The following is a 27,051-nucleotide window of genomic DNA, read 5'->3' as shown; positions in this document are numbered from 1 at the left end:
TACTAGTAGTTGATAAGCGCTCGCCCGCTTGAGAGCTTGCAGTGTGTGGCATCCATGAGGATAGTTTCTCTTCGCACAATGCCAATTTACGTCATCGTTAAAAGGACATCTCTTGATCGCCCCACATGGCCACTTTTTGAGGCTAAATCCGCCTCCAAGCGCTTCGAAAAGATCGCTCAGATCCGAAGTGACAAGTGAACCGTCGGTCGGCACGGTGAGCAGGAGACTCAATAGTATTGTCAGCATGTCTGGTTTTTAGAGCTCTGCTGTGCAAGCCAATTGAATGCCTTTCGTTCCCCAATCTTACCCCGCATCCGCGTCTGACAACTCAGTTTTGCGCGTCCTATGCAGCGTAGCCAGTTCACTTCAATAGAAATTCGTTCAACCTAAATATCTTTCTGATATCATCCAAACTTCTGTACTCACAATACAACAAGATCGCTCTCATTAGCCAGAATGACAAATTGGCATGAAAAAAGCTGTCGAAGAGCGGATGTGGTCCTCGTCGACACAATGCCTACTTGCATGAGCTGCGGCTCCTTCTACAGTCGCGACGGTACTGATGAGGCAGCAAACTTTGGCGAACTTGACAGAGCAGTGTCAGGATTTGAGGGAGCTCCCGCGTACCTGAACCTGGACTGGCCATCTACGGTTGAGTTCTCGAGTCCCGACGAGGTACAAGACGTCAATATTAGAAACATATTAAAGCAGCTTGAGGACATGCTTGAGGAACAGGGCAATCACTATCAGGATCAGAGACCAAAAAGCACTGTTGATATCAAGTCCTCTGTCACCTACACTCGCGAAGAGCCGTCATCGGAGATTGAGGTCGGAAGGAACTTCGACCGAAGGGCAGCCCGACAGGGACAGGAAAGGGACCCAGACGACAGAAGCGCAGGGAAGAAGTCCCCAATATACGATCCCCTGACAGGCGTTGACGAAGTACGGCTACTACGCTTGTCGGCCCAGAGAGCTACAGATGATCAGGTACTCCATGGCTTCTTAGAGAGCACGAGCCTATCTATCCGCCCAGAATATACGGCTGTCTCCTACACGTGGGCAGATGCCGATGGCAACCGAGACCTGAACGAAGTGATGTTTCTGGGGAGCCTTTGGTTGCCCCTTCCGATTACGTCAAATTGCGCAGCAGCTTTACGCCGGCTCCGATCTGGGCATCATGTGCAGACGCTCTGGGTCGACTCTATCTGCATCAATCAATCAAATCAAGACGAGAAATCGCATCAGGTTGGGCTGATGCGTGATATTTTCTCTCGGGCTAACTCTGTGACGATATTTCTGGGTGCAGACGAGGATACGCCAGATGTGCGTCTACTGAAGAGGACAAGCGAGAGCTGATTCTACAATGGTGACCAAGGACAAGTCATTTGGGCTGCTGTTGACGACCACCTTGCTGTTCGGGCACTTTTCGACCGCCCATATTGGTCCCGTATATGGGTCATTCAGGAGGTCCTCCTGTCAAAACGGGCCATCGTTGTACTAGGCGAGGCCGCCATTCCTCTCAAGTCACTCCTTGAGGCCCGTTTAGTTGAGCCTCGGAGAGAATTCGGTGTACCGCCATGGCTCCGGCTGGGAAAAGCCTTGCCAATCGGAGATTTCAATGGCCTCTCGACATTACTAACGGAAACATCGAATTGCCTCGCAACGGATCCTAAGGATATGGTTTTCGCATTGTTGGGTCTCATTCAAGGTGCTCATCTGGAAGGACTGGTAGCAGACTACTCCAAGTCTGTTTATGAGATACGTATTGGCATCGCAGCCTATTTTCTCATTCGACATAGGCAGACCAATATCTTGAAATCAGCCGCCCTCGATGCTGGAAGCCGGAGACATGACCGGTTACTGCCAGGCCTGCCCTCCTGGGTCCCCTCTTGGGACCATTATCCATCTGACGAACCCAGCTTCGCAAATACTGTCGGTGTGCAGTATTGGTTTGATTTGAATACGGGTTCAATGTCTACGAATTGGAATCGGAAGATGACTTGGTACGACACTCTAGCACCTGAGGAGGCAAGCAACAAGACCTCTGATTGCAGCTCAAGCAAAACGTACCCTTTTCGGGTGCTGAAGGGAACTGGCGCTCTACTAGTAGAAGCGTACCCTTTGCTCCACATCGACTCAGCACCGTTTCGGGGCGCGTTCAAGTACCGTGATGTTACGAGAAAGTCGATTCTCATTACTCCGACAGTATCCCCTGTGCGATGGGGAATATATGCTACGCGGAAGTGGCTGGACAAGTCCTATGTCTTCGGCCTGCCAGGCGACTGGATCGTGGAGATACCAGGATGCGATGACCTTTTCCTCTTGAGACAAATATCCTCACTGCCTGGAACCTATCACATAGTATCAGTCTGCGGCCTAGCTATCGTGGTGGCACAGGCTGACGGGCGGCTGCCGGATAGTGAAGCACTACCTGTGCCAACGGACGGGTCTGCCCATGTCCTGCCCAAGTATAGGAATGATGAGCTTATTTCACGTCTGGTTATTTTCAATCGGCACCAGCTTCAATTTCTGGAGAATTGGGAGCTTTTGACAGGGTACGGTACTGCACTTGGGCCGTTATCAGAGACACCAGGCTCTGCCAGCCCGGAATCATCCGCTTCATTGTCGTCTGAGGACATGACACGATATATTCAGTGGGCAGATCGTATTAGCAGCGACCCATTGGTGGCGATGCAACCAACAAGCTTGGAAGACACCCTCAAAAACGTTTCAACATGTCTTGATCGATGGCAGGACTTGGACCTTTGGAATAGGATCGTCACAGAGCTAGAGGCGGTGTCCTGGCCCGGCCTACTTCAGGCTTTAGCTGACTTCAGGACCGGGATTTGGTCCGACCAACCTGCGGAAGACCAGACACTCGGCGTTCTACACAGTTGGTCATTCACGGCTTTGGCGTCTCTCAGAGTTATGACAATGAAGCTTAGGGATCTACTTCTTGAGCTGACTAGTCGTGGTACTCTCCTGCAACCAGCCAGCATGATGGACACCTTTGGACCGCTATTCGAAGCTATCGACGAAGCAGACACATCAACCATACTGGAGGTTTTCAGGGCGAATGAGGATGAGATTGAGAGACATCTCAAAGAACTTGAGTCTCATTTGGAGTTCATGCGGGACTCACTGCCACAGTGCTGCATGCTCAGGGAGAAATTTGCCCAGCGTCAGGTCTTGAAACAAATGTATAGGAGAAGTGAGTTTCGAGAGTTTCTTGTATACTGAGCTGAATGAAGGGACTGGATACATATTGCTCAAGAAGCATATGTGTACAGATTAAAAACGAGACCACTTATATACTGAGAGTGTTGGTTGTCCCTCCCAGTCATTCTTTCATGTGTGTCCCTGACAGGAAAATTATCGAGGTACCGAATGTCGGTGATCTCCAGTCGTTATATCAAGCTTGGTTGATTCCCCTTGAAGCCTCGGCAGCACCAGGCACATCCCAGTGAACCTCCAAGATACCCAACAGAGATCGCTCGGGTACATAAACCCGATGAAGTATGAATCGCTCATCTGCCGCAGTGAGTAAAGCTTTCCATTCGTCCAGGTATCTCTCACGACCATTGAAGAAGCATTTCAGACTCATGTCCACAGATCTGTAGCTTTTGTCAGCAGACGTTCTTTTCATGATAACTCATGTAAACACCTAGCAGCATACCTCTGAACCCGCTCTCTCCACAATGGAATAGAGTCTTTCTCTGGCATACAAACATCCTGAATGAGAACCTTGACCCCAGGCCGGAGGGCCGGGATTTGCGCCTTCAAGGCTTGGAGAGCGTATTTGTCGCCCCAGTTGCGGAAGACCATGCGGAAGAAATAGACACCGGCCTGTACCGTCTGCGGCTCGAAAAGCTCATGTTTCATGAACTCAACGCGTCTTTTGAGTTGATCGGGGACATCTGATTCCGCGCCTTCAATGATCATCGGCGAGTCTTGGACAAGTAGCTTGACGTTCCTGAAGTTGCTCGCCAGTTCTACGGCGGCTTGCCCTCTGGATCCGCCAACATTGACGATGAAGGCGTCTCCGAGGGAAGCCCAGTCGTAGACCTTGGTAACATTTCCGATGGCATATCCTGGAACATGGTCTATGGCCTGCATTCCAGACGCAAATCGCATCGCCCGCGTAGGGTCTGTGGAGAGGACCTCGAAGACCGACTTTCCGTTGGCAAGAGAGAAGCCCTGAATTGATCAGCACAGTCTCTAGTGTATTAACCAACAGCTCAACCGCCCGCGAAGACAGAGAATATTGTCAGCTCTAGGATCTAAGACAGGCTCACAGTCTCGTTAGCTTCTTCCGATGATGGCCATTTCTGTATCGCGTCCGCAATCTACATCCAAGCATATGTGTCAGATCATTCCTATGCGTTCTTCTGATGTCGATAAATCCTGCACGCGTACCTTGGTAGTGGCCGGCCAGGTCTCCTTGCTTTCGAAACCGACCCAGGAATTGATATACGGAATAGTCAAGAACTTGGAGACCTTGGTATGGGCCACCATTTCTGGCTCCGGACTTCTCAGAATACGCATGGACATCGCGTTTCCAAGTAGACGTCTGACCTCCCGTTTCTCGAGGCCAGTCTTTATAGCGATGTCTCCAAAGGAGATCTGGCCGCCAGGAGGTATCATATCCGGGATGCGGTATCGGCAGATTGCGTCGATGCTGACCAGGTTGGAGATCTTTGAAGCATTAGTTCTTGGGAAGATTCAGCTGGGCCCGAGAAAGTCGTACAGAAGCGAATTTGAAGATGAGCATCAGGGGATCCAATAGCAGCTCATGCAATTCAGCAGTTGCGTCAAGGACAGCATCCTGAAGATTAGATACATCAGCGGGGAGGCATTCAGGACTGTCTTCGGCCCAAGATGGGGATGGCGCGCCCTGAGCTGTCAATTGCTCTTGCAGTTCGGCGACCGAATTGCTGATCTGAGCAGCCAGCTCGACGATTCTGGGCAGGTTGTTGGGTAAAGCCATTTTCGCTGAGAACTTTGGAAGGGGGAGAGAAAAGCGTAAGATTTGGCAAATCGTGAATAACGGACACGAGAGGGGGCGATGGTTCAATCAATGTGAGAATGGGACTCAAGAGAGGGGAAACCTGTCAGAATTGTTGACCACATAGCTGTTGTTGGTCAGCTGTAGGATTCACGTTCTTCTGCAACCGCACATTTAGCGTTGTTGCCAAGCTGTCAAACCAACTGCCTAAGTACCAACCAGTAGTACGGAACGACGAACCGCGAGCCTCGATGCTACACACCATTATGGGTAGGATATACGTAGTACAGATGGATGTTTGTAAGGTTCGAATTCCTGACCTGTTTACAGTACGGCAGGTGTTGCGCCATTGGCCCCTCAAGGAACAGGATTTCCTAGAACCTAGCAAGTCCCGGTCTAGCAGCGTCAGACCACATTATCCGGAAGTTTTATTCAGCGGAGTGGTTTGGCCTCCGTTCGTGATTGCAGCAGCTATCCAATGATACAACATTGTGCATACTGATGAGACGCTGTACCTTCAGCATTGGCCCTGATCGTTGGAATATTGAGAATAAAAAGAAGTTGGGTAAGACATGCATACCTTTCTTGAGGACATGGATTTGTGTGGACATGCAGTATGTTCATATTCCTTCCCGTATTCTTCGTTTTGACCTGGCCTTTCTGTGATTTGCCTATCAAGCTCTATGGTCCCGTGTTGCATAGACAGAATTGTATATCACTCCCTCATTCAATGCTTCAACTTCAAATTCTAAGACATCTAGGCTGCAGACTTCGAAATGCAGAGTTACGACTTCATGATTGGGACGGAAGCTATATCTCTGCTCAAGTGCATTGTAACTCTCTATGAGACTTGATATGGGATTTCAAGAGGCACCGCACGTGATGGATCATGACATAGAAGCGGAGTCACAGGAAGTAATCCCATGGGAGCGAAGTAGCACGGATAATAATGCATAATATTAGACGAGATACCTAGGATTACGGTAAGTGTGTGCCAGTAAGCCTGCCAAAGACAAATAAAGGCTTCACACCCAGTATCGAACCTGCCCCGTGATCTTATGACCCACGTCCTCTCCTCCTTCTCGTACTTGTACTTGTGGTCATGGTCTCCGTGGCAGTTTGAGTGGGAGATGGAATTGGGTATGAGCCCCCAGAATTGCATGAAACGTTGTCACCATTGTGCTGGAAACCTGATTCACATGCCTCGACCAGTTCGATCGAATGACTGCCCGAACATAGGAACACGCTCTTCTGTGCGACTTCCAGGACCTGGGCATCGCCTATATCCATACCATTGTCTAACGCTTCTTGTACAGCGTCGACCAGCAACAAGTCATAGTCGCTGTTGATGTTGTGGAGTTCTTGGCCGCCGTAGAGCAGGTTCTTGTCACAGCGCTTCCCGTCGTGTGGATCTTTGGTCGGGGTCACTGTAATACTCGTAGTATCAGTTGTGGTCAAGGCTGAAGTCTGTGTGATTTCCGTGGTGATACGTGAGAGTTCTGTTTGGGTTTGAACAGTAGTTTGGGTCACGGGTGGTAAGGTATGGGTTACTGGGGGTAAGGTTTGGGTACTCATTGAGGCCTTACCGGGTATGCTTGTTGTAGTTGTAACGATGGAGGTGAGCACTGTGCCATTCTTTGTGATCTCTGGTGACTTATTCCTTTCAATAATAAAGAGAGGCATAAATATGGCGGCCAGAATAAGGCTGACAAGAAATGAAGGCCCAAGGCAGTATGTGGCGGCCTTCCACTTCCACTTTATGGACTTCTTCGTTTCTTCATGTTCAATCCGTTGGATCTGCTGCGGTTGATTCTGTTGCGGTTGATTGAAATCTCTTAGAGGTATATTTTCATAGTCGTGCATGTTTTCGTTCCGCCTGGGTAGGCTGTAAACTGAGCTCATTTTGTCCTTTGATGTCGTTTGTAGTGGGCTGATAAGTGTAAAGATGGAGAAGAGAGTAAAAGGATGTCGCAGTTGGGATGTTTAAATAGAAATGAGGCAGAGACGGGAGGAAAGTGATATGCCTGTGACTGAAGCCAGTGGCCCGTCACTGTTTTGGCGAATCATCTAATGGTGGCTTTCTTGAATGGCTAGTCACTCACGTCGGGGACTTTGAAACTCTGGTTCATGAATGGATTATCAGGTGAGTAACGATTCCATATCTCCAACCGCAGATGATCCGCGTGTACCATGCACATCAAGAACCACAAGTCACCTTCTCATCGTTTTGTGGCATCACAATTTAATCACCTAGACTAAGGTTCAAGAAACAAATTATGGGCTTGAATGTAGAGGTAGTGTAGATATCACTGCCACTGATTTGTTTCATCACAAAACGTCGTAACCCTTCAAACACTATTGAGCCGTGAATAGGGACGTTCATCTTCTCTCTGTTCTCTGAAAGATTCAGTAGGTATAGACGTACCTGCTGTGACCTCTCTTACCAGGCCCTTCAAATTTCAAGTTTGGGTGTTCTCTGCACTCGAGAATGTGAGACCTAGCCCAGGAACACGTTTTCTTCTGGGCAGGGAGTTGGTGTCTGTGTGCTCTTACAAGCAAACCTTTTCATATTTTACCACAGTCATACCGTAGAGGTTAGTTCTAGACGATGTGCGAAAGAAGAAGATAAAACAAGGCAATGAAACTTCGTCGATTTCAACATGATACTTCTTCATCTCTCGGCAATAGTGGATACAAAATTACTATCATGTCGGATGGATGCCAAATCTTTGTATGGTCATCATTACAATCGCGAGTTACCGTTTCAAATTCACAGCGGAATATATTTCACAAGTCAAAACTCAATAATAAATATAAGAAATCAAATCAAATTGCGAGTGCTGTGGAAAGGCTACTGATAATGGGTCCTGCTGCTGGTGAATGAAGGTCTGTGAAGGCATCTAAAAATGCCATCGACGTAAACACTCCCCAGAAAAGCCAAGGGCATCCACATCTTCATTCTCAAGCTCCTCCAAAAATTCCTCACCGAGCGAATCCAGATCTGGATATCCACACAAACGATGAAAAGCCACCCAGAACTCTGCCGCTTCCTTATGAGGCTCCATACACTCCCGTATGAGCCGCTTCCACTCCATGTCCTGCCACGATCCGTGGTGGAAAGTGCTCGCATACTCCCACCATTTCGGGAAGTAACCACTAAGCTCCCAGTCAATGATACCTGTAAGCTTCCCATCTTTGACCATGATGTTTTCTGCTGAAACGTCGCCGTGCATAAATGTATACGGCGCAGCAGGCGGCATGCTTCGGCGTAGCTTACGGCAGATCTTGGAGGGATGTTCGTTCAAGGACTTGGCCATTTCTGTCCAAAGCTCGTCGTCCGAGTTGAAAGGGCCGACTGGCCTGGAACGTCCACTCGCTGGAAATAACCAGTGGCAGTGGCATGCCGTCGGATCCAAGGGAAACAATGGATATCGATAAACCGGTCTTTTGATATACCAACAAAATGTTCAATGCTTTACGTATGACATTGTCGTCATGAGTGTCCATCGCTCCTCCCTTCTCCAGCCAACTTGCAAGCTTATGGGGCCATTGAAAGGTTGCAGTTAAGCACACGATTCAGTCGAGGCTGAGATGTGGAATTTCTGTCGAAGACTACCGATTCATTGCTGTGGTCCGCGCAAACTCATTCAACTTGGGCGATGCAACTCTGATTATCTAAGCTCGACCGGCCAAGCGAGTGGCCCGAAGTGGGTGGTAGAACAAGTGATGAATGAATCTATGGTGCTAAACATATTTATCCAGATGCCCGACCTCTGACCTAATTGCGGGTATACCGGGGCCGACCGTCTCATTCAACCGTCAATGGCATCACGTTATGTTTGGCTGGAAGATCTTCCCTGTACGGCAGATGTGTGGCAGATCATCACGCTAGAAACCCTCACCACCTGCAGTCGTAGATACCGTAGCATTGCAGAGCTTTATGTGAGTAATGACCACCATTTGAGAATGTCCGCGTGATCCGGACTCCCGCGTTCCAAGCATAGTATGACCGATTCTTGAATGTTCATTGGCCAGTATCGTCGTATATGCAAACACAAGGCGTAATCAAGCTTTCACACACGGTGATAAATTTGGAAGCTCTATTCACGCGCGTTTCCCTCAATTCCAAACTCGGGTTGGTAAAAAGCCAAGGCGGCACCCCGGAAAGCTTGAAACTTGGACCCTCTTTTTTACTCCGACCGCATTCTCAGCCGCTGTATTGCCATTCTTGACTTCACCCTCTTCAGTGCTTTTCGGACGCCTTGATCACCCAATAGATATCATGTATCGGCTGATGCAATACATCATGCCGTGTTCAATAAGGCAGTCACGGCGACTTACACTGACGTGCATGTTGACAATAACAGACGCGGACAACTGGCTTGGAGAAGCTCGGTTTGGTCCGAGGCGGGCCGAATGGTGCACAGAATGCAACTCAAAATACGGTGCTCGTGGAGCAGCGATCGACAAAATGCAACCTCGAACCTTCATCAACCGCATGATGCAAAGCCGACTGCCGTTGCGCTTTAGGGAAGCTCCTTTAAACACGACGTCTTCTGCCCAGTACCATGGCTGGTCCAGCTCCAAGTGGGCACCATGGGGTCACTTTTGTCCTCCAATGGCGCGCGCGGGCTACCCCCTTTCGTCTTGACGATCCCTGCCCCCGCCGGTTCATGTTAATGAAACTTTGTTTCCAGTACTCATGGGCCTTGCCCAGAGGCACCGATAAATACGTGAGCCGGCTCGTCGAATTATGACCTATGGCGCCTGGCAGTTCATCGCATCTTTCGGAGCTTTTCAGATCTTGAATAACGAGAATAGTGCAGGCGTTGTTTCGCCTCCCCAGATTCTGCCACATACTCCTAGCGCGAGGACGTTTCCTCCCGCCAGCATCTACCATGATCCCTAGCCTGTTTGTCGCCTTCCTGGCCGGCCTCGCCGCCGCATCGCCATCGACTCCGCTCCACGAGCGTGAGCTGAAGAAGCGAGCGACCACCCTCATCCCGGATACCTGCTTCAGCTCCACACAGGCATTCGAGTCCTACTTCAACTACAACTACCCGTGGGGCGACACGCACAACGGCGCGGCGCTAATGTCCAAGGCACAAGTCAGCATTATTCACAACGCTTACTTGCAGCTTAAATCGGACTACACTGGCCCTCAGAGCGGAAACAGCAAGCTCAAGTACAACAGCGGTACAGTCTACGCGAAGCAAAAGTTCACTGTCCAGAAGGGGGGCGGCCTCGACTTCAAGGCCAACTTTGTGGCACCCGTGGCGAAGGGTACCTGGCCTGCTTTCTGGCTCAACGGGGCCAACAGCTGGCCTCCGGAGATCGACCTGGCTGAGTGGAAGGGCACGGGCAAGATCAGCTTCAACACCTTGTACGTCTACGATTCTCATCACTGCTGAGGGCAGCCCCCAGCACTTGCAGTAGTCCCAGATTTGCTAACGCGAGACGAACAGCAACACCAGTTCAGAGGTCAAGGCTACGGACGTGACCTACCCGTCGCCGACGACGGCGTGGCGGACCATCCTCGCGGAGCTGCGGGCCGAGTCTGACGGGACGACGGTCAAGATCAACTTCTACATGGACGGCAAGCTGATCACCACCCAGTACGGGGCGAAGATGGTGGGGGCGCCGTTCAACCTCATCATTGACTACCAGATGGAGGGAAGCAGTGGTTCTCCCGGCCCTCAGGATACGACCTACTTCTTGACACAGTACCTGAGCGTCACGAGTTACAATCCCTGAGACTTGTCGATGGGGCGAATGGCTTCTCTGAGGTTTATTCTTCATGTATATATGTCTATCTGCGCACATGCTTCTATGGTACATACGATAGCACGAACTAAGTTGGTCCGTCTTAAACTGTGTACCCTGTGATTTCCTTCCAATGCACCAGTAAGAAAACGGGCCGCAGCAAACAGCAAGTCTGCAAAGGAGTAGTCTTATCATCACAATGATGTGTTGGTGATCAGTCGTTTGACAGCCCATCGGCCAGCGTGATTGGGTCGGCCTCGAGAGTGTCTTTCCCTCCACAACGTGTACTAGCCGCGGTTCCATTTTCCAGTGGCTTATGTTGGGTAGCCCCGTTGGCGGAGTATAGTTGCAAGTACGACGGCCTATCCCGCGCTCCGTTGTAGTCCAGTAATACTTCATGTTGTTCCACATCCCTTTGAACATGTCTCAGCGGACAGTTGAAAGAGGTCTTGGTGGTAAGACGGGCTAATTGTTGAAACTTGAACGGTCCAGATGCTGCCGAACTGGGTTGACATCCAACCCACCTCGAATATATTGCTCTGCTTTGCTGGCGCCTCCATGCCAGTCTTCCAAGTGCACAAAGAGGTAGTTGATGTTCTCACGTGACATACAAACAATATCCCAACCTTTGGGCGAATTCAGGCGTGTCCAGCGCTGCTTGGACCTCAAGAGGTCTAGAGCGTCGGCCCACGAGTCGTCGTCGTCGCCGTCGTTGTCGTAAAGCACGCATTCGTTCAAGCTGATGTCAACGGTGTGAGGCTCGAGCGGTTCCAGCAAGAGGGCGAGCCTCTCGACGCGGAACTCGACCTCGGTGAGGGAGACTCGGGTGAGATTACGGCACTGGCTCATTGGTTCGAGCCTGACGCGCCGCAAAACTAGGTCTCGTAGCGAGGCTGCCGGGAGACAGTTGTGAAGTACCGACGTCCATTTTGGTCCGGGTTTCATGGTGTCTATAATATCTTCGTTGCGGTAGGTAAAGCTTCGCAGATTCTGCATGGCCTCTTTCATTCCTCCCGAGTACGCTTCCATGGGAAACAAATTTTCGGGGAGCGTGGTCGTGCTGGTGTCGAAGTGTAGGTCCGCGATGCGGACGCGACTCGCTGCAAAGTCCATCAGCATCAGAGGTATCATCCATGCATAATCCCGAGATATACTGTCGCAGCGGGCGTTAAGGCCTCGCCATGTGGTCGCTCGAGGTTCCGAGATGACGTTCAGAAGATTGCTTTTTGTAGCCCGGGTGTCGGACCATATGAAGTCGTTGCGATCCGTAATTTCTATTCTCAAAGGTTTCCTGCTCATCGCCAACGCGTCGGAAACATCTTCGATGAAATCTGATTTCGAAAAGTCATTCTGTGCGTGGTACCGCCGTCTGTATTCCCGATGTGCAGGCTCTGCTGCTGCGCGGAACTTCTGGAGCACGCTCGGCGTACCTTTTCGCCAGCCTTTGAAATACCAGCTTGCCAGCATTTTCGTCTCTTCGTCCATCTCTTGGTCCATCTGATACATATAATTACTCAGAGTATTCCTCATCTCATTCATGAAGAGGTCTAGGCCTACGATCGGGTCGTAGGCCAAGAGTCGAATTCGGACCATGCCCACCCCTTTGCTGATCCTGGGGTGGTGCATTATTGCTTGGAGTCGAGCGAGGGATTCCACGCTGAGATCCACCCCGACAAACTTGACGAGAAGCTCGGAGCTGATCCTTTCGAAAAGCTTGCATGTAAGTCGAACATTCTGGATATCTCGAGTGCCCTGGTTGTAACGAGTCCATTCCTCGTTAAACCGGCATCTGCTGTTTGGAATCGGGGTGTCATGGACCGCTCGGAGAATTTGCAGTATAATCTCCTCTGGAAATTGTGACAAGTTCAGGCGAGGATATTCGATCCACTGTCTGCGTCGCACAAATCTGTAACTTTGGAGGTAGGTACCAAATGCTATAGCAATGATTGGTACCGTTGGTCTGGTCAGGGTCGAAAGATGAGTCCCCATATTGACAGGTTGTAGGTCCAAATGAAAACACGTAAGCTGCAAGAGGAGAGTGTTGGTAAGTCGCAACGATGTGATGGTCCCACGATCATGGGCACTGATGGCACTGAGACTAGAAGAAAGTGAGGGAACAACGTGAGGATGATGTGAGTTGAGAATGATGTGAATCGAAATGATAGTTGGTTAGAGTCTGGAGAGACGACAGATTAAATGCAGAGCAGCTTGAATCAGTAGCCAAGCAATTTTGCCCAAAACTTTTACATCCAATTTTCTCTTCTAGCTCTATACTAAGCTAGGTGTCCACGTGCACATTGGGTACCCCGATGGACACATACCTATCTTGACGGGATCGTTGCTATAATTGCACGGAGTGAGATAATTACATACTAGATGAATGGGAAAGAAGATTTTGCAGACAAAACAAAACAACTTTTTGAATTGTCCGTCCCATCCAACTGTTGTCTGCTGAAACAGCACGGACGCATTCAGGCTTCTTGGGAGAAGGCTTTTTTAATGCCTTTTACCTTACTTCTCCTTCCTGCACCTAGACGTAAACCTCGAGCTCCTATTGTCTTGGACTGAATTTCAAGGGCAATATATGCAAGTGATAAAAATTGTCAGCGAGTCTGAGGCGGATTTTCAAGTGTTCTAGGTTAAGATGTGGTCATGTCCACTAGACTCGAACAGCTCGGTTAGAGAGACTTAGGGACACCATCAGAGCCTCCTAGGTAGAATCCATGGACATTAGTCACGACACAATTGGTGTCTAGGTCCTCAGCCTTCAATCCTATCAAAGCAGCACTTTGAAGTGGATTCTAAGGTTGGTTTGTGACTAGCGATTACTATGCGAATTTTGCTGAGAATGTCGTCACATCGTCCATGTGCTCACAGTTATGATGCAGGCGCCCGGAATCAGTCACAAGTTGCCCCGGAACCCTTGAAAGTAGGATCCCATGCCAGAGCATCCTGTAGGTGCCATAGGACGCAAATTGCAGCCGCCAGCTTCACAGGGGAGATCTTTCTGCCATTAAAGACAGAACGACCACCAGTTCATAGTTGAAGACGTATGAGTCGTACTTGCCGACAACCACTCACTCACCAAAGTATTATGCTTTCTGCTTCTCGACAGCTCCTAACTGAGAGACTAACGCACAGTCCTCGTGCCCCCATTTCACTTTGGCACGATGTCGGTCAGTTCATCGTCGAGTTCACAGTCGGTGCCCGTTGACATTACACAAAGAAACCATGGACCAAGAGAACTGGCCCGGGTGGCATATAGCATATGCTGGTGACCTCCCCTCCCACCACCTTGGGGAATATCGCACAAACAAGCGGGAATGGATCAAGACACAGCCCGAACCCCACACAGCACCGACCTATGCACTTGGGCCAGCGACAACGCAGAACACACGTGCCTCGAAACGTTGAGAATCCAAGCAGACCCGTGTTTTTCTCAACGTTATCCAATGTCATTGGCGGCTGACCGAGCGGCCCGAGTCTACGCGGGACTGCCCATTCCTTCACAGGCAGCCCACGCAAACGGATATATACGGACTATACGACTGACTGACTGATTGACTGGCCGAAACCCAAACCCACGAAGCGAGACGAAGCGAAGCGAAAACAGACGTTCTTCTTTCTCTTGTCCCCAGTCAGACTGTGAGACACACACGCACGCACACACAAAGCAAATACAAATGGGGGAAGATCTCGGCAATGAAGCCTGCTCCATGTTATATAAACAAAAAAAGAGAACACCAACGCCATGCGATGCATGCAGATTAAAACGAAATACTGATCAAAAAAAAGTCGATTCGGTGGGTGTCATTTTGAGGTTTTTCGTCGTCGACCTCGGCCAAGGCTTCACCGCCGCAGACAACCGTCCGTCCCTTCCCACAGTGGCCTCATTCCCGGCACCCCCGAAAGCTTCATCGTTCCACCGGTGCAACCTCGGACCACTTGTGGTCCCAGCTCATCCCGGGCCTAGCCTTCTGTCAGGACCTCAAAGATACCTACGCTCGGCACCTCCTTCTCCACCCGCCCGAGGACGAGCTTGCTTGGCGGGGCCGCCGGCTCCTTGAGCATCTGCTCCATCGACATCTCAGCAGACGGCCGCGACGGCGGGGGCGCCGCGAGAGAGGAGAAGCCCGCTGGGGGTGGTGGCGAGGATGGGCCGTCGAAGAAGTACTGTGACAGGCGCTCGGCGAGGGCATCTGGCGTAGGGATGTTGGCGGGCGAGAGGAACTGCGGCCTGCTGATGCGGCGGAAGGCACGCGGCTTGAAGGTGTTGGCGGTGGTGGCGGCGTCGCCTGTCGACGTCCGCGGCCGGGGCAGGTCGAACACTGAGTCTGTCGCTGCGAGGCTTGGGAGGGGCATGGTGCTGATCCGGCTGAAGTCGGCGCGTTGTGGGGCAGGAGCGGGAGCGTCTTGCTCTTGTTGCTGCGAGGGCGACAGCGGGCTGACCGGCCGCACTTCTTTGTTTGGCTGCTGCTGCTGTGGTGTCTCGGCGTCGGCAGACTGGGCCGCACCGTCGAAGCCGAAAGTGAAGCCGCCGAACTCGTGCAGAGACGGCCGCGACTCGTGCTCCCGCTCGGTGCCGTCGTGCTCCTCGTCGTCGTGCTGCCGTGGCGGGCTGGCGGGCCTCTTCTGCAGCGGGAGCGACTCGATCTCTCCGCCTTGCCGAGCCGACTTCTCCATGGGCAGGATCGGGGTGGTGACGGTGCGCCTGGGGCTGAGGGGGCTCCCGTGACTCGGCGGGCTGAGGGGCGGGCTCGAGGGCGGGCTGGCAGTCAGTGGAGGGCTGATGGGCTCGGTCTGGTGCCTCCCAAGGTGGCCGTAGGGCGTGGACACAACGCGCATGCTCTGGCGCCACTGCGAGCCGCTGACGGGCCTTGGCTTCTGGCGGGGCCAGTCGACGGGCTCGTGCGGCGAGTTGAGGAAGGAGGGCGTCGGGCGCAGGACCTTCTGCGCTGCCCGCGCCCGCCGCTGCTCCTCGAAGTACTCGACGCCCTTGGACACGGGCACGTTGGTGTCGGTCGTGCTGTTGAGCTCGTCCAGCAGGTTGTGCAGCTGGTCCTCGTCGAGGCCCTCGACCAGGTCGAAGATGTGCTCGACCGACGAGCGGGACCTGACGCGGGTTTGCGGAGGCATTGTATCGGCGTTGGCCAGGAGCTTTGCACGTGCTGTGCTAGGCCGTTCTGTGCTACGTTATGTTTCTGTTGACTTTGGTCGTTTTCTGTTTTGTTTGGGTGGATGTCTCGCCTCGTCGTCTGGTCTCGATGGATGTTCACGGAGCGGATGGACACGATTCAGGGGTAAATGCAAGGAAAGGAGCGTAGGGGTGCGCGAAAAGGCGGCAAGGGAGTGGACAGAATGAGAAATGCGACGTGGTTCGATTCAGAAGAGAGGAAAAAAGGAGTGTGGGTTGTTGACTGCTATTGCGTATGCAGAAAATGGGAATGTCTCATGGCATCGGGATGCGAAGACCAGATCAGGCTTGTTGATGTCCGGTCAGGCCAAGTCACGGCATGAGTTGATGATCGTGTGGTGGTGGTGATTGACGACGGGAACGGACGGGCGACGACACAGGTGCATGAGGGGGAAGGCGCGGCGGTTGCGTGCGCAGGGGACGGAGTCGGAAACTGTGGAAGGATGGATCGAATCGAAGGATGAATTCAGAATTCAGGGGGGGGGGGCGTGGGCCCCGGGTCATGCACATGCAATCAAATTCTCAAATCCATCCATCCCATCAGCCAAACAAGAACCCGCCGCCCCCAGCTCGTTGGCGACCGGCGCAATGATTATTTTCATGCCTCGCTTCGGTGCTGGGGGTGGCCCAAGCTTTTCTGTCACTCTCGCTCTCTGTCTGTGTGTCTTTCTCTCTCTCTCTCTCCCTCTCCCACCATCTGCCTCTGTTCTGACCGTCCAGGCCATCCTCTGGCACCGTCTGCTTGCTCGCACGGTTTCAGGTTAATCAAAGGCAGATCCAGGGTCGGGCTCAGCCCAATTTCGGTCCACCGTGGAAGCCGTGGCCTGGCCCCCATTTTTATTTGTCCCGGAATGGCAGACCCCTGACGATCGGGCTGTCTGCCAGTGACGGCTCGGGTTGAGACAAGTGATCTGCGCCCAGCTGCAGCAATTGAGAGTTTAAACTTGCAGCTGAGATATCGACCGACACTGCTGATGCTGATTCACATGACGACTACTCTGAGCATGTGAGTATGTATCTATGTCTGCATGTACATGGAATATCTAGTCTACCTTCTAGGCTGACCACGCACGCGTTCGATGTCGACAGCGCCATCTCGACCCGGACGAGATTGCGCATCTGGACCGACCTGCACCCCTTCGGAATCTCGCTTGCACAAGACACCGCTTCTGCTTCATCTGCCCGTCACTCCGTCCCGCGCTTCACCTATACAGGTACAAATACCTAGTCTGCAGTACATGCAGGTGTCCAGTCATCCAAGCTCGGTCAGTCTAACTGGCTTGTTCCGTCTGCCATGTTATTTCAGGAGTTCAGGGGTCGACCCGGTCCCAAGCCAAGGCCTGCATCCGCACCCGTCTCACTGTCTCGGCCCCCAGCCCACGGCCATGCAGCTCCCCCCGGGCCAACACGATCCAGTGCCCCGGATTCGCGTGATCTCACCTTGCATCTGTACCTGCGTCTGACGTGCAGGCCCTGCCGTCAAAGCCACTTTTTCTCCAATTGATGGGCGTCCCACGGTTCCAACGGTGACAGCCAGTCTGGAGGCAGAATTGCTTCTGATCGGCGTCGTCGAGCCACAACGGCCCACATGGTCTTGTGTAGAAATCCAGTATCGGAGGATTTCTCTGCTGATCAGAGATCACTCTTGGTCTTGCGCGCCAAGATGGCCTGTGTTCAGCTCCTCTCGTTCTACCTAGGTATTCAACACATGCAGTACTAGTGCTGCCGCTGCTAGGCCTCGGGGAGATGGTTGCTACCATGCCAGCTAGCTCGATGTGACGTGCTCTAGCTGAAGGGCGGTGATCTCCGTGCAATATACCGATCCACCTTACCTAGGGAGTCCCGGCAATTCCTCGCTGCCTTTTGCTGGCCAATTGCCGAAAGGCAAACGACATCTAAGCGACTACACAGGAGCAGGTTTCAATGCAAGTGGTGCAATGTTGGCTGAGTGAAATCACAATCGAACCGAATGCCTCGGATAACAATCACCTCTTCGAGTTCGGTTGTCATGTCACGTCGAGTCAGGTAGATCCCAAGCTTAGGGCTTAGCGATGCTCCGGCCCAAGAGCTTCTTTCTTAGCGCATGGCACTCTGACAAGTGCTCTTAGATACCGTAGCACGGTATTTAGGCTTAGTGAACGTCCTATGACTACCACTACGTCGGTGCTACCATCCATCGCTATTTATCGTGGGTTCGGTGCTGCACTTGTGCAAATCGCAAAATTTAGTGCGCCTCTCTTGACCTTGGTACGAGCTCCATGACCGAGTTCTTACAGCAGTGGTCTCCATGATGTGGCAATGGAGCCTGTTCACAATCTAGTGGCACCAGCGTTGAAGATGTTTGAAGATGGCCCAATAGTATGGGGAATCGCACTGCCCCAGCAAAGTACTTCAATGTGGCACTTGATCTCAATAGCTCACTGAGAACACTTGCCTTCGTCGCCTGCTCTCCTGCTCCTTCGCAGTCCACCTTTGACACACCACCCAGCTTGCAAGCAACGTAGCAATGGTACAAGTTCTCGGCATCTTCAATTCCACATCAGGCCTTCTCGCCAGCGCTCTCGGTCCGGTCAATTTCGGCCCAGGAAGCTTCACAGGGCACCCTTCCCGGTCTTACAGCGCTAAGCGTTCCAGCGCTGAGAGCAATCCTTCCACCATATGGATAGCTGTTGGGGTTGATCCTGAACGCGAAAGACCAGGCTTTAGCACGATGGGTGGGATCATGCCTGATGCCCGCGTGTATGACCAAAAGGGAAAGCTTCTTGGGAAGTCCATCCATAACAAGGTGAGTTCCCATTTCTAAACAGCGACTATGCTATGGGTCTCTGGATCTACCGGAGTAGAGTGGACTTGCCATGTTCAAGTCTAATAAATGCTAAATCCACGGACAGGGTGCTCGGGAGGGTGACACGGGTTACATAGTGGTTCCTCAACAAGCAGCTAACTACACCTTATTCTCAGGGAATCATGACATGAGTGAAAATTTCGATAATGCCATTTGGTAAGATGCGGTGTTTCCAAGGGCTTCCAGTTATCCTTATATCTGCGACAGGAATTCGAGTCTCTGCGTGTTTCTTGTGGTCAACTACTAGGCTTGCGTATAGGCAGAACAGTCCCTCTCTACCTGAAAAGTTTTGTATGGCTAATAGACTCCAAGCATTGCTTGGGCTACTATCCACTGGCAGTCAGAGGGGTCAGAGTACGCATGGTCAGGGGGCTGGGGCCATGCTTGTGAGAAACATGGCGCTCAGTGGTACTGTGAGTCGACCACTTTTCCCATTCCGCTTGCAAAGGATGCATAGGTTATAGATGAAGTTTCTAATTACATTACAGACAGCGGAATGACTATCCCCGGCAGCGACAATCACAGCCCGGACTGCCTTTGGGTGTGGCATTGGGAGGAATCCCAATATCCTGGCTATCCGCCAGGAACTAGCGAAAGGAACCCGCCCGTTCGGGAATTCCATGTCAACTGGGCAGACGTGAAAGTCGGCGAAGACGACCCTCGTCTCAATACCAGCGCACAATACATGTGTGATAGCAGATCGTTCCGGCTGTACAAGAATCACGACCCGCAGGAGCTTGATCTGCGGTGGAACGAGGTTTACAAGAGACCGGATATTGGCCCGCCAAGCCATTACACGACTTCGGAGAAGACGACAACAAAGCCGTCGGCAACAGAGCTGATCAACAGACGACAAGCCCACACCGAGCACACCGAGCACAACGACCAAGAGCAGCACCAGCAACTAACCCCGAGCCCCGGCAAGCCCGGCCGCCGCCGCCACAGACGAGGCCAGAGCTTCCTCGAGAAACTCTCCACCACCCTGGTCATCAACGACCACGAGCAGCAGACGGCCGAGGGCCTCTGCGGCAGCAAGGGCTCGCTCGGCCCCAGCTTTGCCGACTCCAGAAACCGCGTGTACTGTGACATGGAAACCAAAACGCTGCACCCTTTCTGTGAAGGCGGCAGCGATGGTAGCCTGTGATCATGCATACCGAGCCCTGAGTGTCACTCGCAATCAAAACATTGACACAGTCACGTCCCAAGCCGGTCCAAGGGGAAGAAATCTTGTCTATTGCGGTTCCGAACGCCGAGTCTCTACCGCTTGGTCCATCTAATGGTCGAATCATATCTTCCTAGCCCACCAAGTTGGGATCTACTCCCGGCCCACAAATTATGGTCTTGATTCCGTTACGCCCCACGACATTCATGAAAGCCTTCTCCGCCTCGCCGAAAGCGAATTGATGCGTTCTCATATCTCTAACTTGGACACGCTGGGAGCCCAGAAGCTCCACTGCCAACTGATAATCGCCTGGGCCATATCGAAAGCTGCCCTTCAACACCGCTTCTTTGTCACAAATCTGACCGATGGGGAAGTTGATTCGCTGAGAACCTAGGCCAGCTTGTATGAAGGTGCCGCCTCGTTTGAGACTATGGATCCCATATTCGATGCACGATTCGACTCCCGTGGCGTCAATAACAACATCAGCACCCTCACCCAACTTCGCAGCTATGCAAAGCTCTTGCGCATTTGATTCGGGGCCCTGGGATGGCATCCGAAATGTGTCCGTGGCACCGGAGCGCTTCGCAAAGGCCAGGCGATCTTCTGCGATATCGATAGCCACCACACGGGCGGCGCCAAATGCACGGGCAACAGCACAGCAGAGGAGCCCAATTGGTCCGGCGCCAAAAAATGGCAAAGCTTTTGCCTTGCGCGTCTCCAGCAAGACGACAGCAATGCACTGCGACACTCAATGGCTCAACGGGCGCCCCTTCGCGGAGCGAAACCTGGCCTGGAAGCAGATGGCAGCATTCTTCCGGGAGAACGTAGTAGGTCGCAAGGGTACCGTCGTATGGCGGTGTCGCGGCGAATTTCACATCCGCGCAAAGGTTGTAACGGCCACTCCTGCACTTTTGGCAAACATTGCAAGCAGCGCCAGGCTCAAGAGCTACTCGGTCGCCGGCTCTCAGGTTCTTGACATCGGGTCCGCATTCTTCGATGATTCCTGCCGATTCGTGGCCCAGGACAATGGGTTTATCGACGACGTATCTGCCGATTCGGCCATGTTGCCAGTAATGAATCTTGCAGATGAGATCGTCAGCGTCGCTCGCATTAGAAAATGTGATATTGGAGGTCATCTTACATCTGAGCCACAAAGTCCAGTCACCATAACCTTTACCAGCACATCTCTTGTCGAACGGAGGCTTGGTTTAGAGCGAACTTCATAGACGAATTTTCCCTGCTCTTGGAGGACGAATGTTTCGTTGACTCCAGCAGATGCATGTATCTTCGCTAACACATCATTGTGTGGACCTTCACAATGTTGGTTAGCGAGTGTTCCTACTTCCGAGGGTAGGAGGGTGTACTAATTCCTGGCGCTGATACTGCCGGTGAAGGCGACTCAAGCATTGTCTGAGAAGCCATTGTTGCAAGTCAACTGCAATGAACGGGAAAGGAACAGGGCTAGGTCAATATGCTGCGGCTTTATACACGAAAATTGAAGATTCCATGGTCTTACCCCAGTATTCCTTACCTAGGAGTGTAAACGAACGTCTTCAGCCATTGGGTTCAGAGCTCACTACACAAAACCTGTGGGGAGATTCACATCCCAGTTGGGCGCTCTCAATGAGTCGTGACATCCGGCGGCTCACCCCTGCATTGCCGCCGGATCGATGGCAGTCATGCGGCCTCAAGCATGGACCACCTCCGCCGGAACCGTAAAGTAGTGCTTGACTACCTTGTTTTGGCTGTCTCTTTCCATGCAATCCGGCGGGCCGATGGACTCGAACCGCCATTCGGCTTCTCGCCTCCACAAAGGTCCACATTAAACTTTCCACAGCACACACCTACCCCAGTGTCCTAAAAGTTTAACCTGGCGGAGATGTAAAGCCTCAGTCGGTTCTTGCTCAAAGGAGCCGCAAAATTTTGTTTCCCGATGTATTTCCTCCGGGGTTGTGGAGTTGCGGGGGACAGCTGGGGAATGATGGCACATGTATTCATGCGTAGCATATATTAAAGCATGTCAACTTCTTCTCCTGCCTCCTGCACTCATCACTTGTGACTCTTCCTCACAGTCGAGCATCCGGATAATACCTCTCTTGTTGCGTGACTTTCATCCACTTTTCACCAGTACGAAATTGGTCATCATGAAGTCCGAGTCCTCCGCAGAACATGTCCGTGATGCCGGCGGTGGCGGTTGTTCAGACTCAAATCCAAAACACCAGAACTGGTTCCATAAAACGCTGAAGCCCAAGAAAATCAACGCCAGGTATCCTATCAAAGGCTCACCCTTATTGTTTGCAACATGCGGTTTCGGTAGTCTTGGTGATGCCTTGTTTGGCTACAATTCAGGTACGTTCCTTTGAGGAGGACACTTCACGGTTGGGTCACGGACACCAACAACCTTCGGGTATTGTGTCCGGCCTGCTTGTCAACCCAAACTTTGTCTCCCGGTTTTACAAAGATTACGGCGGCGCGGACGGCTCCACGGACGGTGTAAACCCAACCATCACCGGTATCTCAGTCGCCTGTCTCCAACCCACCGCCGCCCTTGGTGCACTTGTCGCCGGATGGCTAGGTGATATAATCGGAAGGAAGAAGTGCGTCCGTCTCGGCGGATTGATTTACTTCTTCCGCGCCTTTATCCAAATATTCGCCCCGGATTTTGCAACCTTTATTGCTGGACGCACCATCCAAGGTTTGGGAGTTGGGTTCCTATCCATGGCTGTCCCCATCATCCAGACGGAAATCGCAGCTCCACATGCCCGAGGCCATATGGTCGGAATTGAATACACCTTCCTCATCGCTGGCTATATGCTTTATTGCTGGGTGGACAATGGATTCAATTTTCTTCTTCCCGACAAGTTGTCCTGGCAAGGCCCCTTCATCACCCAGATCGTGCTTTCATTCATCTTGGTCGCGATGTCATTCTTCCTCCCAGAAACACCTCGTTGGCTCGTGAATAATGGATTCGAGAAAGAAGGTCTACAGACAGTTGCGGATCTCCACTCGAACGGCTTCACCTCGTCATCGCCGGCTTCTGCCTGTTCTCGGCTGGCCTGAGCTACTTCTACTACGTCGAGACGGCCTGCCACACGCCCGAGGAGATTGCCGTCGCGTTCGGCGACAAGGCGTTCGAGGGCGATGATGGCGAGGTTATGGCGACAGCCAGGCAGGGGAGTCTGGCCAGGGCGCGGAATGGGAGTACCGTGGCGGACGGGAAAACTGAGAAGGTATGAAGAGTGCCGACTGACTCACCGAGAGAGCTAATGAGTGAAGGAGAAGGCGGCGGAGGAGGACTGATTAATAGCGCGTCTACGTTTAACCTGATTCATCTATGCATTCCGATATTGCGCAGCAGCATCATGTATGTCCATGTGGAGCACATATTTTCAGCGATTCTTGACCAGCCTATCCGTCTACCAGGAAGGAGAGAGTCGTTGGAACCTGACTCACTATATCTGACTCCAAGTTGTCTCCGGCAAAAAGCATCTATATTTGACGGCGCATAATCGTGAGGTGTACGAAATAGTGGGTCTATAGTATTGTGCCCTGTACTTTGATATGATGAGCGCCTCAAAATGCCTGCCAAATAAGTATAGGAGTGTAGAAGGATGAGAAAGGCCGAGCTCAAACCCCATAAGCCTTTGTCTGCACGGTGTTCTGGCTTGGAACCCAGGATAAGAAGACCAACCCTGTGGCGTTCTACTTCCCACGCAGTTCAGGCCGCATTGCCCTCTGGCCATCAATGCGCACGGCGACAGGACCGGAGGATTAACAGCATTCGCCGGACCAACAGATGTGACTGTGGTCAAAGCGGATGATCGGTTTTGTCTATAAAATAGGGCGGCGTGTTTGCCATCTTCAAAGCCCCGATATATCTACATCAGCAGGCCCCTCGCAGCGGGAGAGGAACACATGCCTGCGGCAGTGGTACCCGCCGACGCGCACAAATCACCCCGTGCCGACGACAATGGCAGACCGTTGCGGGCCATTGGCAGAAGCAGTCCCACTCCGCCTGCGCCATACATGCCAGAAACGCGCCCTTCTGCCGCCCGTCACGGGAGATTCACCACCAAATGGACCTTGATGGGGCATACTTCTTCTGGTTCCGATGTGCCCGTGAGACCGGGCGTGCCCCACGTTCTTCCGCTTCGGAGCTGGCAGCTTTTGTTTCAGGAGTCATACCGGGGGCGAAAGGACCCCTCTGGCGAGTAGCCCTGGGAGTAAGCCTTAGCCTTTTCATACGGCCTTTTGTGCTGGAGCTGATATCGGCTTCTTCAGGGTCAATGTCATTGGAAAGGATGTTCTTCATCTCTTTCTTTGAGGGCCACGGTCGAGATGTCTTGGGTTGGCGGCGTTTGGCATGGCGCTCCATCATGGGATTTTTAACCGCCTCTCGGTGAGGGCTGTGGGGCGAGAATATGCTTCTCATGCCGTACTTTTGGGCCCCCGGTCGACGACTCTCAGGAGATTCGGGACGGTTCTTTGGCCCGGACCCGACAGCCCCTTTCCCTGGGGTGATATCGGGAGGGAGGATTTTCTTCATCCGAAAACTTGACGTCCATGGCTGACGAACAACGAGGGCCAAGGTGGGAGGAGAACGACGACGCAGGGGCCGTTGTCGACGGAGCGTCGAGGGAAGGCCCAGGGGCTGCAGAGGGCCGACCTTTTGCTGGTGTTGGTCCAGACGCAGGAGTCGTCGTCGACGGAGCGTCGGGGGAAGGCCCCGGGGTGGCAGAGGGCCGACCTTTTGCTGTTCTTGGTCCAGACGCATCATGGTCTCCCACGACGGGGCCCAATCCTTTGCAACAAGCACTTTGCGGCCTTCTGTCGTTTCCAACACGTCGGGCTTGACTTCCAGCAGACGATGCTGCTCACTGTCCATTCCGTACTTTTGGATGGCCTGCCGGACGCCGTCCGCGCAGTACCGCATGTAGCGCCCCTGCGCTTTCTTGTTTCCAGTTTTCACGTCTGCGGCTAGAAGACGCCGTACAGGTTGTGTGACATTCCGAAAGGTCGCACGTATCAGGCCCCGTGCGAACGCCAAGTGAACACGTGAGGTTGGCGTGTGTACCGGTTCAAGATTGACTTCAACCCATCTACTGCCATCAGCCTCAGTCCGACCATAGGACCACCAGTCATACTCGCTCGTGATCTCATCGTCTTTGGTACCGATGTGGATTGACCTGTAAAACAGGCCCCGTTTCCACAATGCCTCGTTGGTGATGTTCAATGACATAACTGCTCTGAACGGGTTGATAGAATGGGTCATGGTACGGTGCCATCGACCGCTTTTTTTCACATCAGCGTCTTTGTTCTAGCACGGGAAGGAGAGAAAGAGAGGCGCTGGAGTCAAAGGTCCAGGCCTCATAGGCAGAGTAAATGCTTACATGCAAATAATCATTTGGATAGATGGGATATCTGAGAAAGGGTCCTGTCCGAAGCATGACTGTATTCACACATGATGTCAGCGTAATTGCGAAGACCATGAGTTCTCCCAAAAAAAAAAAAAAAGGTTTACCTTTTCTCCCCTTTCCCATCGAGCAACAAAAGATCGAATAATTTGGATCTCGCGTTCAAACAACGGATCAGTGGCGATGTTGCTCGGCGCACATGTGGGATACACGATGGTCAGCGGCTGGCCGCTCTCGCCTGTGGTGGTATCTACGATGTGTCAGTTAAGTTTGGACGGGCATAAGCAGGATATTGGATCGCAGGAAATCCCCGAGGTGAACTTGAAATCGTATCGGATAGAACTAGGTCAGTACGTACAGTAGCCCGAATGCAGGGTCTGGGGAAGCCCAATACGTTCTACTGTGAACTTCCTCTCTTCACCAAGTATGGTCCTAAAAAATACCCTGCTGTCGAGCCCCTGCAAATACTCTTCGCCTACATGTCAGCAATTTTTATACTTGACGCGACGTCAGGCTCTGGCTGATGTAAACCAGTTGTAGGGCGCAGAAGACTCACTTATTGCCGAAGCAGGCGCATCGTCGGTCGCGCTACGATGCAAGGGCACGACCTCACGAGTCTGCCCTCGGGAGACAAAGAATTTAGATAGGATGTATGACATTGCCTCCCGGAAGTCCTTGTCGATACTCATCCTGTCTCGGAATAGTCTGCGCTCAAGCTTAAGCTTGTCCGACTCTTCCATACCTGTAGTTAGAGCATCAAACAGAACATTGCAACTAGCAGGGGGATGCGCCCCATGGCATATTTGACACGAGCTGTGAATCAGCCCTCTCAATCTGTGGCCTGCAGAAACTTTGGAATCTTTGAATCTGCTCTCAATATCCCAATAAACAGGTTGCGCTTCCCTGCTTGCCATGAGCTCGGCTCTGACTGTCTCGTATCGTTCCCCTTCCTCTGCAGCACGCATTTTCGCTTGATTTGCGGCAGAAGCAGCAATCTCCGCCTGTGTCCTCGCGTAGTCTGCTGTTTTTATGGCATTCTCTTCGTCATGTGACCCTTTGGCGACTGACGCAGCATCGATAACTTTTGCAGCCCATTTGGCAGCCTTCTCGGCCCTCTGGGCTGCCTTATGAGCTTTGAGTAGCGCGTCCACATGCACGGCGCCAGCAGTTATCGCTGGGCCCCAATAAGCAAAGTGAACTTCGGACCACCCAAGGGAGCTGTCGAGGACAGAATCCTGGTCATCCTCTTTCTGCGCCTTGGCTGGCTCAGCTTTTCTCTCGCGGCGGGCTTCCCGTTCCAGTTTATTTCGAAGCCATTTGTCTAGATTTGCGTTGTGGCTGCCTGGGGTATTGCCTGGCCTTGGTTCTCTGTGCCGGCTTCTGGCAATCGTCCGAGGTGCTGTCTCAGATATTTTTGCCTCTGCAAGCTGTCTAGCGCGAAGTTTTCTTGCTTGCAACCCAGTGATCATTCCGGCGGGGCCCAAAGACGCTGAGTGTGGCCCGGCTCCCTCGTGGGCGCCGTGATGAGAATGAAGCCTCCGGGTGGGATTTTCTAACGAATGATGGCCAGTTCGAGGGCTACCGAAGGCACAAGCGACCGGAGCCAGAAACATGTTTCTTCGCCATGCCGCGTGGGTGCAGTAGCGACGGCTCAGCCAAGCAGGTGCA

At 52.3% G+C, this 27,051-nt stretch overlaps 9 protein-coding genes across 9 annotated transcripts; 5 read left to right on the top strand and 4 right to left on the bottom strand.

The window, feature by feature from the left end:
• Positions 1–513: 513 nt before the first annotated feature.
• Positions 514–3,240, top strand: INS49_003899 (uncharacterized protein; the record flags this gene model as incomplete). The annotated part of the gene is made up of 2 exons (XM_043164689.1): positions 514–1,300; positions 1,376–3,240. The coding sequence occupies 2 exons, from the start codon at positions 514–516 to the stop codon at positions 3,238–3,240; spliced, it is 2,652 nt and encodes an 883-aa protein (XP_043018339.1).
• Positions 3,241–3,412: 172 nt separating this feature from the next.
• On the bottom strand, positions 3,413–7,134 carry INS49_003898 (uncharacterized protein; the record flags this gene model as incomplete). Its single annotated transcript, XM_043164688.1, has 9 exons — positions 3,413–3,614; positions 3,677–4,197; positions 4,296–4,346; positions 4,417–4,695; positions 4,748–4,825; positions 6,049–6,092; positions 6,298–6,432; positions 6,592–6,817; positions 7,108–7,134. The coding sequence occupies 9 exons, from the start codon at positions 7,132–7,134 to the stop codon at positions 3,413–3,415; spliced, it is 1,563 nt and encodes a 520-aa protein (XP_043018338.1).
• A 2,769-nt stretch (positions 7,135–9,903) lies between these two features.
• Positions 9,904–10,759, top strand: INS49_003897 (uncharacterized protein; the record flags this gene model as incomplete). The annotated part of the gene is made up of 2 exons (XM_043164687.1): positions 9,904–10,388; positions 10,471–10,759. 2 exons carry the CDS (start codon positions 9,904–9,906, stop codon positions 10,757–10,759), a joined length of 774 nt encoding a protein of 257 aa, XP_043018337.1.
• A 474-nt stretch (positions 10,760–11,233) lies between these two features.
• Positions 11,234–12,394, bottom strand: INS49_003896 (uncharacterized protein; the record flags this gene model as incomplete). Its single annotated transcript, XM_043164686.1, has 1 exon — positions 11,234–12,394. One exon carries the CDS (start codon positions 12,392–12,394, stop codon positions 11,234–11,236), a length of 1,161 nt encoding a protein of 386 aa, XP_043018336.1.
• A 2,343-nt stretch (positions 12,395–14,737) lies between these two features.
• On the bottom strand, positions 14,738–15,904 carry INS49_003895 (uncharacterized protein; the record flags this gene model as incomplete). Its single annotated transcript, XM_043164685.1, has 1 exon — positions 14,738–15,904. One exon carries the CDS (start codon positions 15,902–15,904, stop codon positions 14,738–14,740), a length of 1,167 nt encoding a protein of 388 aa, XP_043018335.1.
• Positions 15,905–18,468: 2,564 nt separating this feature from the next.
• INS49_003894 (uncharacterized protein) lies at positions 18,469–19,951 on the top strand (the record flags this gene model as incomplete). Its single annotated transcript, XM_043164684.1, has 4 exons — positions 18,469–18,747; positions 18,854–18,963; positions 19,120–19,220; positions 19,296–19,951. 4 exons carry the CDS (start codon positions 18,469–18,471, stop codon positions 19,949–19,951), a joined length of 1,146 nt encoding a protein of 381 aa, XP_043018334.1.
• A 527-nt stretch (positions 19,952–20,478) lies between these two features.
• Positions 20,479–21,195, top strand: INS49_003893 (uncharacterized protein; the record flags this gene model as incomplete). The annotated part of the gene is made up of 1 exon (XM_043164683.1): positions 20,479–21,195. The coding sequence occupies one exon, from the start codon at positions 20,479–20,481 to the stop codon at positions 21,193–21,195; it is 717 nt and encodes a 238-aa protein (XP_043018333.1).
• Positions 21,196–22,113: 918 nt separating this feature from the next.
• Positions 22,114–23,269, top strand: INS49_003892 (uncharacterized protein; the record flags this gene model as incomplete). The annotated part of the gene is made up of 4 exons (XM_043164682.1): positions 22,114–22,318; positions 22,431–22,916; positions 22,958–23,199; positions 23,246–23,269. 4 exons carry the CDS (start codon positions 22,114–22,116, stop codon positions 23,267–23,269), a joined length of 957 nt encoding a protein of 318 aa, XP_043018332.1.
• Positions 23,270–24,035: 766 nt separating this feature from the next.
• On the bottom strand, positions 24,036–26,072 carry INS49_003891 (uncharacterized protein; the record flags this gene model as incomplete). Its single annotated transcript, XM_043164681.1, has 5 exons — positions 24,036–25,260; positions 25,360–25,418; positions 25,491–25,633; positions 25,742–25,858; positions 25,940–26,072. The coding sequence occupies 5 exons, from the start codon at positions 26,070–26,072 to the stop codon at positions 24,036–24,038; spliced, it is 1,677 nt and encodes a 558-aa protein (XP_043018331.1).
• Between the last annotated feature and the right edge of the window lie 979 nt (positions 26,073–27,051).

This window comes from Diaporthe citri (assembly GCF_014595645.1).
Source record: "Diaporthe citri strain NFHF-8-4 chromosome Unknown scaffold_11, whole genome shotgun sequence".
NCBI classification, from domain to species: Eukaryota; Fungi; Ascomycota; class Sordariomycetes; order Diaporthales; family Diaporthaceae; genus Diaporthe; species Diaporthe citri.
The sequence above is the reverse complement of the archived record's forward strand: the minus strand, read 5'-3'. Positions and strand labels throughout refer to the sequence as shown.